Source organism: Vanessa tameamea, chromosome 28 (assembly GCF_037043105.1).
Source record: "Vanessa tameamea isolate UH-Manoa-2023 chromosome 28, ilVanTame1 primary haplotype, whole genome shotgun sequence".
Taxonomy (NCBI): Eukaryota; Metazoa; Arthropoda; class Insecta; order Lepidoptera; family Nymphalidae; genus Vanessa; species Vanessa tameamea.
In genome coordinates, this window is record NC_087336.1 from 5,500,995 (window position 1) to 5,511,181 (window position 10,187).

Sequence of the window (10,187 nt, forward strand, 5' to 3'; positions counted from 1 at the left end):
TCGAAAAAATGGCGTTTTGAATGCCGACGAAGCTGTTATCGAATATTTTTAAAACAGCACACAATAAACGCCTTAAATTACACTTCTGTAGTTACTAACTTTATAAACCACGTCACGATCGAGCTTACATCAATTTCGAACTTGTAAATTAGACATTACGGGCTCCCAGCCAAGAACTATTGCCAAAATTTTTCGATACATTACTTATGGCATTCTTTATGTTGGTTTAAGTGTATTTTTTATTTCCAAAAATTCTCTTGGGCGTCGATAATACTAAATAATATTACATTAACATTACATTAACAGCCTGTAAATTTCCCACTGCTGGGCTAAGGCCTCCTCTCCCTTTAAAGAGAAGGTTCGGAGCATATTCCACCACGCTGCTCCAATGCTGGTTGATGGAATACACCTTGGAAAACTTATTTCGACGATTAAATGTCAATGTAAAATTTATTACTTAATAGTACATTACATTTGCGAACTAATTGTCGCTAATCTATAATCAGTTTGGAAAGAAATAATTCAGCTAGAAAGGGTTAAAGATAAGATGACCAAGAAGATGGACAAGTTCAAGAACAGATTCACTGCAAATATGACCACAATGCCGAAAACGGGTAAAATTCAAATATAATTATAAACCCAACATTCCTCCCCGTCGAAAGTCAGTTAAGGTTATTTTTTATTTAATTATCAAGTTTATAAGTCAGACTAGCAACAAGCCTCGGCTTCGCAAAGGTGCAATACTGAAAATAAATATACTACAGAATTACTTTATATACAAAGTTCACAGCGTTTTTGTCATTATACAATACAAACCGCTATGTCCCTTCATTTTAAATCTTTAATATATTCAAAAATATTCATTGAAATTACATCCTGAAAAAGGCCATATTGATCTATTTTAAATGCACAATGTATTAAAGGTACTTAATTGGATAAGGATTAATGTTGTATTGCTTAAAATCGCTTCGTAAGTTAGCCTTTATTTTTCGTAAATTGTAATGGATAAAAAATAATTATTGTAGATTATCCCTAGGAGATAGACATATACCATCGCGGATTTTTTTGTATTGCGGTGTTTTATGGTGTACAATACTGGATTACATTTTTTTGACCTATCTCGTAGAGCTCAGACAGCGTTTGCAATGTAAGCGCAAAAAAATGTGTTTATTTATGACATCTCATTAGTAACCTCTAAAATTATCAATGTTTCTCTACTTAATTATGCGTTAAATAAACCTTCCTCTTCCTTCCTATCTATAAAAAAAACTGCATCAAAATTCGTTGCGTAGTTTTCGATGATCTACAGACAGACAGCGGGTAGCGAATTTGTTTTATACTATGTAGTGATATGATGATGATGTTACCCGACCAACTTTGGTGCCGGCAACCATTCGAAGACTAAGCGTATAGCACGTAAGCTGTGCTCTACACAGGAGTTTTTACAGAGCACAGAGAGAAACACAAGTGCTCACTATTCCCTTACTATAATAACCTAACCTAAATACAAATGGAAAAGTTCAGACCGAAAGATACAGAAGTTTACTTGCTCTCTGCATGGGAGGCCATACTTGCAAACTCAAAGTGTAGATCACTTGAGTCATTCAACAAGTACACGGGAGTCATTCAACAAACTCCTGCGAATGTTCGACAAAACCAAGACATTTTTTTAGTATATCTGTCGTTCAATATAAACTTTTTATTTGACTAGTGCGAAGCCGGGTCGAGTATCTAGTTTATAAAATGAAATTGATTCCATTTCTTTTCATATTTATCAATTTAATTCAATTCTTAGTTTAATGACTTTTAGTTGGCCAACTAGGTACAGACTACTTCACCAATGTCACGTAGGATGGAGAAGACACGAATGAGATTGATTTGTGCGGTCAAGATTACATCATCGTATAAATCTAAAACTAAAGTAAAACTAATAATATTGTTAATAGAGATTGATAGACATATTTCCAATAAATAAATAGACAGTCAGGTGAACTATTTACAGATTAATTAATATGTTTACATAGGTATTAAAACAAAGAACCCAAAACGAACAGCAAGAAACAATCTTCGTAAGGCCACATTCACACAATAATCTAATGGAATCCGTTTCTATTTATTTTCGTATTATATTTATAATATAATATATTATTTGATTATATAATAAATGTGTATGATATAAGAAGTCACCCGCACTATTTATTTAATCGATATTGATACATTTTACACAATATTAAATACAAATTACTATTATAATGAAAAGCTAATGAAAGCCTTCTTCTGGTGCTGATGTACAGTTAGATACATATTATTTGGAAAAAAAATTTCAACACTACAAAAACGAGTTCAAGCAAACATTATTTCAAATTGAGCATCAGTATAATATCGACGGATGTTATGGTACTGTGTGTTTCAAAAACAATTTTTTTTTTTTTTTATGGCATTGATTGGCGAACGATCATATGGGCCACCTGATGGTAAGTGGTCACCACCGCCCATAGACAAAGGCGCTGTAAGGAATATTAACCATTCCTTACATCACCTATGCGCCACCAACCTTGGGAACTAAGATGTTATGTCCCTTGTGCCTGTGATTACACTGGCTCACTCACCCTTCTAACCGGAACACAACAATACAGAGTACTGTTATTTGGCGGTAGAATATCTGATGAGTGGGTGGTACCTACCCAGACGGGCTTGCACAAAGCCCTATCACAATTCGAAAGTAGAACAATAAAGTATGGAAACGTTACTGAATTAAAGATTATGAAAAATACATCGATTACCAATCTCTACTAAACACTTTCTACACTTGCAACTCAAGTTACTCATGAGAGAATCTTGTCAGAAAATCCAATAACATTCTATACAGTGGACCTCGAATTTCAGCAGTTTGACCTAACCATATTAATGAACTATATTAATGAAGCGATTGACTAGAGAAACTAGTATAAGAAAGGTGAAGTCTGTCTGGGTGGGTACCATCCGCTCATGACATATTCTACCGCTAAGCAGCAATACCTTGTATTGTTATGTTCCGGTTTGAAGGATGAATGAGCCAGTGTAACTGCAGGGACATATTAACATAGTTCCCAAGGTTGGAGTGCTTTGGAAATGTGAGAAATGATTAAAATTCCCTATGTCTATGGGTGGTGGTAACCACTTAACAGCAGGTGGCCCATTTGCCCATCCGTCATCTTATTTCATTAAATAAAAACACAAAATACTACACTGACCTAAAGAAAATGTATTTAATATAATTATGTTTTAGTGTTACCCGATTTCTTTCTGCTACCAATTATGATAAAATATGACTAAAATAATCTCAACACAGAAACAGGCATTGATTGTTATTATTGATATTTTTTATCTTATTGGAGTAAGTAATCAGAATATTGTATGCATTTTTTTGGAATAAAATGTTCAAAAATGTTAAAAAGTGAAAGGAGGCTAAAAATGAGGATAACATGTTATTTATCTGGGCAATCAGAATAAATGTAATATTAAGAAATAAAAAAAAATATTTATTAGATGTTAGTAACATTACCACCAACAGTCCAAATTGATGGTTACAAGGTTAACCAAAATAAAAATATATTTCATCAAAATCAGTTTAGGATGTTAAGAATTAAAAACAATTGAACATCTGAATTTTGTACTAAATAAATATTCATTACTGTAAATAAATTAATCATAACATTATTAAGACTCTTTGTAATATAATGTTTAGTTAATATTCTTATTATCTTTAACAAACAGGTTTTCTTGATGCTATCATCTACAAAGTAAGATGTCTGACATCATATTCTCTAAGCTAAAACTAGCTGAAGTGTTTATTTATTTTAGACAAAAAAAAGTTATGTAGATAGAATATAATGTAAATAAAGATTATTTATGACTGACCTTGGTCTGTGTTCAATTTAAAAAATATATATTTTTGTTATTTCATATTAAACATCCTGAGGTACTAGGTGCTAAAACATACTAGTTTATCCGATGGCTCATTATGCTATTCACTGCTAACTGTCATCCTGATAATTAGTAGCACAACTTGACATAAGCCGGTTGTAACTAGGTAGATTTTTTTTTTATTAAATGTTAGTCTCTCGACACATAGACAGACTGAATGCATTTACATAGTTACCGGATAAAAATAGTTTATATTATCTGTTAATAATAATGTTATTGTAATTTATGTTCTTATCAAATGTTTTTATCATAGATTTTATTGATATATATCTATAATTAAATTTAATTTGATAACTATGTAATTAAACATTCTCAATAATAAAATCATCCAGTTCTAAATTTGAAGCTCAAATAAAAAATAAAAAAAATAGTCAAGACATGTCACTCTATAGAATATTCTATAGATTATAAAATATTCATATTTGCATATAAATATATATGCATTGATGTAAAAAATATATTGTATACATATGATATTATATATTTAATTTGAACTGTCAAAAAGAGAATACTCAACTGTTACACTTATTGATTGTACTTGCTCAGAAAAGTAAATACTCTGACCTGAGAAGAACCAGCAAATATAAGGAGATCTACATTCCAAACCTGTTATTTTATCTTTAATGATGTTTAAAAAAAAATGTTTGCAAATTCCTTCTTGAACATAGTAATTATCCCAACCTTTTATATATTTTAAATTTGCTAACCTCATTTAATTGATGAAAAAACCTATATTAATTATAGAACCAGTCCCGGAAATCCCTTATCTTGTGTGTAATAAAGCTATGATAAATCATTCGTGTAATACAATTGCAAATTACTTATATGCTCAATGAATGAATGAAATGATAATAATAATGCTTGAATGAGTTGTGAATAACATTCAACTGACTCTTTTATAGAGAAAAGTCAAGATGAGAAATTTAAAGTATTATAAAAAAATTTATAGGTATTGGTTGACTAAGATTTAAAACAAAATATTTACTATGTTTAATCAATTATTAAATTCAATTAGTGTCATTTCATTGTAATTATTTTTTTTTTAATAATATGTAAAACCTTATCTATACAAATTATATTATTGAGTCATATTAGAGATGTGATAAATTTTATTGATATTATAAGTTTAGTTATAAATAAGGTTTTATTGCTCATAAATAAATACTTGAAGGTATTCCAGGTAATTGAATAAACCAATTAAAAGTTATGGAGTATATAACAAAATATTATAAACATATATTTTTCTTTTATTATTTAATGTACAAACTAGTAAGATTCTAACAAGAAAAATAACTATTAAAGAGAAGAAGTTAAAAAAAAATAGTTAAGAAGAAATTTAAAAAAAAAATGTTTTGTATAATTTTAAAAAAACTATATAAATTATTGTTATAAAAAAAGAGGTAGCTTTATTTGTGATAGTAATCATGTCAATTTGTTTTTAAATGTAATGTGCATCTTGACCTAGATATTCAGCCACTGTGATGCAATAATAGTAAACATAAAAATCTGCAATAAAATTGTCTTTATGAATTATTCATATTAAAAGTGTGTGAACAATATGATTACATGCATTTGACACAGATAGTGAAAGCGATCATTATCTCGTTAATGTTTAACATCCGTAATAATTTAAAACGAGATTACATTAAAATTAAAAATATATTATTCGAATTCTAAAATCAAAATTTTGACGGAATACCTTATCAGAATAAAAAAAAAAACAAAATAGAAACAAATGATAAAATGTTACCTTCGTGTATAATTCCTTCGTAGTCATTTTGGGGTTTCAATCGAACAATTTAAAAAATATAACACAATAATAACTGATTTATTATTTCACCACGAGTTCGGAACTTCGAAAATCCATTTTAGAAATAAGGTAGATTTAAAATTGCTAAAATATGATGCGAAATGCGAGACGTCACTGCATTATTGACATGTGTCAAAATTACAACTAAAGTTCGTGAGGTCAAATTCAACAAAACACGAACAAATTTTCTCCTCTCGAGAATAGTTCATATTTTCCGGGTGGAACTAAACGTTACGTAAAAAGTGACTAGAATAAAAAACAATAAGCGCTAACAATGCAGAGGGAAGTTATTATCATTTTGTTCACATGAGTGTTGCCATTGTTATGACTTCACATAAATAGGTAATGTAGGTCAATTAAACGCGTTCCATTTCACGTGAAAACTAAAAATTTGTTCAACTCAATTTGGCAGAAAGAGAACGGCAATAAAAGGCTATCTATAGGCAGTAATATTTTATTAATATTTTTATATCAGTCACATACGAAAATTTTATGGAAAATTTTAATGAAGCTTTAATTACTACTTCTAATTCTACTAATATAATTACTATATTATATTAAAGCATTTAATATTTCGCATAAATGTTATGTGCGATTATATATCATTTTGTATCCTTGTCAATATTGTCTCGTCGTCCATGTTCATAAATCTGTGTTCTATTTATTTTCTTGCGATGGGAACCACGTCTGGCAGGCTTCTGTTGCAATCTCACATAGAGCTGTCAGCGTTTTGACTCTGGAATCGTATTCTAAAAGCAAACAAAAAGTTGTTGTAATGCCAGTGCTTATGTTTCGTATTTTTCACTGTGTCGGTTTTTGAATGTTTGCTGTTCTACCCAATCAATTTAAAGCGACTTAGTGTCTGTATAATAAACGTATTTAATCTTTGGATGTTTTGCACAATAGTTTTTTGCTTCTTTATTGGTAGCACAATGAAAAGTGATATCGTCGAAAATAATTTTGTTCATTAATTCTGACTATAAGCACTAAAAAGAAGATCAGGTCTACTTAGCTTTGTTGTAAATCCGCCACAGTATATTGCAAAAATAATAGAGGATGTAAATTATAATAATAATTACCTGAGGGTCCTCTCTTTCCAAACATGATTCCATTCATGGGGGCGTTTTTATAATTAGCTTCACTCAAATCTATTAAGCAAAATAGTACTGCTACAAGAGTTAAAGCGAAGGTGAGCCTCATCAATGCGATCATCTGTAATAAAAACATATTTTTAAACACGTCTAAGAACATAATCAAAAGAATCAATTTTTAAATAGATTTATTGATATTTTAACTTTTTATATAAAGAAGAATAAGTTACCTTTACTTGTGGTAAATGTTCCTATACTGGTATCACTGTTGAAGACGAGATGTCAACTGATTTCGAGAGAGCCTTTCCCTCCATTTTATAGCACGAAATTAGGACATGGTGGACGTCCTCTCAATTATAGGATTATTGGATTCTGACCGCATATTGACACTGATAAGGCTAAAGCTCGAGGGATGAAAACTTCGTTAGTGCATAATATTGATACGAGTAGAGCGTATGAACTCAAAGTAAACTTTATATGTCTGTTCTCTCTATTCTAAGTATAAGCGTTTATTGTTTATTAAAATTGGAATCGATCTTATTGGATTTGTATTGAAAAATAGATGCTTTATTTCAAAGACTGTAATATCCAGTACATAAAATTTTATATACATACCAAAAATTAACAGAACAATTTTACGTCAATTTAATTATAAGCTCTTTAGGTTATTTCAAATAATGAATATTTCTGGTAACCTGAATAGCAGAACGGTAGATAGGCCACTGAGTAAAACTGGAAAGTCACAAACTCAATCCTGTTTCACTCAGTTACACTTATATTATTTTTTTTTACTAAAATATATATAGATATTCGACAAAGGAAACCAGCAAGAACATTGTTATTTTTTTTTCTAATAATATAGATTGAATTTTATTCATGTTTGCAGCTGAGATGGACTACTGGCTAGGCGGCATAATTATAACCGAATAAAAATTCAAGAAAAATCCTACTTAACGGTGAATGAAAAAATCCTGAGGAAACTTGCATGTGTCTGAAATTATCCTGCCATATGTGTGTCCACCAAAATTAATTTAAATGAATTTAAATTAAAATGGATCAGCGTGGTGGAATAAGCTCCAAACCCTCTCAGATCTTAAACTTAGCCCCGTATCTTTAACAGCTGTTAAGTTTTTACTGTAAGAAAAACAAACGGTAAAAGCAGAATTATCGGATTATATTAATCACTTCTCCCAAATAACCTTTAATAAAAGCAGTTTGGTGAGAGACTTAGTATAAGTAGTTACGAATAATAACAAACGTGTAAAATATTTAATAATAATAAACTACATGTCCTATAGATTTATAGAGCAGGGACAGGAACAGATATATCCTATTCTGTTCCCCTGACAAAGTTTATCAAAATTTCGTGACGATTGGTTGAGTAGTTAAGACGTTAAGGTTAACAAATAAACAAGTAAAGAAACTCAGTTTCACATTTATATATTAGGTTTTTAAACTGGGCTTTATGGTAGTCCGCCTAGGTAGATACCTTCTTGTCATCTTATATTCCGGTTTATAACTAGAGGTATAATGGAACTTATATCTTAGACTCCAAGGTTGGCAGCGCGTTGAAGGAATGTTAAATATTTTTAGCGGTGCCAAAGTCTATAAGTGGTAACTGGGCTTTATGGTAGTCCGCCTGGGTAGATACCTTCTTCTCATCTTATATTCCGGTTCATAACTAAAGGTATAATGGAACTTATATCTTAGACTCCAAGGTTGGCCGCGTTGAAGGAATGTTAAATATTTTTAGCGGTGCCAAAGTCTATGAGTGGTGGGTACTATTTATTATGAGATGCCCTTATGTATGTCTGTCCGACTGTGTTTATTCTAAAACGTATATATGTATGTAAATAAATTAACATTAAGAATCACTTGCTAGAGCAACTGATCCATCTTGGTTCTAAACATAAATCCTATATAAAAGATACATTTCATTGACAAATAAAATAAGACCTATAATTTTTGAACACGCGTATTCTTATTCCTGCGTTCAAAAGGGTGAATCTACAAATTCAGTTTGAAAATATTTCTATTATAAACTTAGTGCCATCGCCTTTTATGAGATAAAATACCTTATTTAACCACAAAAATTTAGGTTCTACAGGCTATTCGAGAAAGTCAATATTTATTTCTACTCGGAATATTTTAGTTATTCGATATAACATATTTCAACTAAATACTAAAAAATAAGGAACTGTTTGTCATGTCTAACTAAAGAATCTGCTAAACCAATAAACATAAAATGTACACCAGAAAAGGCAAGATATCTTGGCGGATTTAGTATAAAATATTATTACATAAGGTTAGTTACCATTTCACGCACTTTAAATTTGGACTATTCACGTGAAAATCCTGAATTTCATGCTCTTATATGTATTAAATAATGTATAATATATTAGTTATATAAACATTAAAAATTAAAACTGTGACTTTTGATCTACGAAATGAATAAACTAACTCAATAAAAAGAATGCCTTACCAATAATTTGTCCAGTAATGCAATTTTAACAAGAAATCATTTTTGCTGTGCAGATACTTATTAGATTATTAGAAGCTCTAGTATAAAATGATATCGAATCTGAAGACCAGCATCAGTACAGTTCGAGATTTACTCGAGTATACAGTTTAAAATCTTATCTGAAGTTTAAAAGGTACGATTATTATTATTTCATACAATACATTCCACTACGTTACCAATACTAATTTATAAATAAAAGTAGATGTGGTACATACACGGAATAATTTTTCGTAAATCGTTTTTCCGATAAGATATGTATATAAATTAAATTATACTTATTGTAAGTAATTTTAAAATCTAACCATTCTGCATACTGCTTTATATTATGCAGATGTTGCCATTATATACTGTTAATTCTACCTGCTTTTTTTTTTTAATTTAATATAAAATAATATTGTAATTTAGGAAGAGGTAAATCTTATTTGAACATTGTAAACTTACATATTAAGTGATCTTCTAGGTTTAAAGATGCGCGCTGCCATTTTCTTCGGTATCTTCGTCATCATCTGCCTCATCCATTTGAACGAAGCTAATTACAAAAAGCTTCCGTTCAATGGCTCTATCTTCGGCAAAAGAAATAATATCGGTAAGTTTTTTTTAATTGATATTTTTATATTTTTCCTTATATTTTTAAAGTTAAGAGAAAATTAGTTGATATATTTTGTATTTTTTTTTTTTGCAGAATATGACTCCACGGGCCGCGTTTTGTCTGCTCTCTGTGACATCGCCTCGGAAACTTGCCAGGCTTGGTACCAGACCTTAGAAAATAAGTAAATTCTAAAATGTATCCAATGCAATT

At 30.0% G+C, this 10,187-nt stretch overlaps 2 protein-coding genes across 2 annotated transcripts in view; both read right to left on the bottom strand.

The window, feature by feature from the left end:
* Didum (dilute class unconventional myosin) overlaps nucleotides 1-6,101 on the bottom strand; it is a 50,304-nt gene extending 44,203 nt beyond the window's left edge. Inside the window, exon 1 of the mRNA XM_026627907.2 lies at nucleotides 5,717-6,101. Within this exon, the coding sequence (XP_026483692.2) occupies nucleotides 5,717-5,743 (27 nt within the window). The 5' untranslated portion in view covers nucleotides 5,744-6,101. The remainder of the gene's footprint in view (nucleotides 1-5,716) is intronic.
* A 332-nt stretch (nucleotides 6,102-6,433) lies between these two features.
* Nucleotides 6,434-7,362, bottom strand: Sifa (SIFamide). The gene is made up of 3 exons (XM_026627954.2): nucleotides 7,098-7,362; nucleotides 6,856-6,988; nucleotides 6,434-6,525 (listed from the first exon to the last, which is right to left on the bottom strand). The coding sequence occupies exons 2-3, from the start codon at nucleotides 6,986-6,988 to the stop codon at nucleotides 6,434-6,436; spliced, it is 225 nt and encodes a 74-aa protein (XP_026483739.1). The 5' UTR covers nucleotides 7,098-7,362.
* Between the last annotated feature and the right edge of the window lie 2,825 nt (nucleotides 7,363-10,187).

Coding starts and splice junctions, on each gene's coding strand:
- Sifa (XM_026627954.2), bottom strand. CDS start 6,988: ATGATCGCATTGATGAGGCTCACCTTCGCTTTAACTCTTGTAGCAGTA. Junction 6,526..6,855: donor TGGAAAGAGAGGACCCTCAG/GTAATTATTATT, acceptor GTTTGCTTTTAG/AATACGATTCCAGAGTCAAA.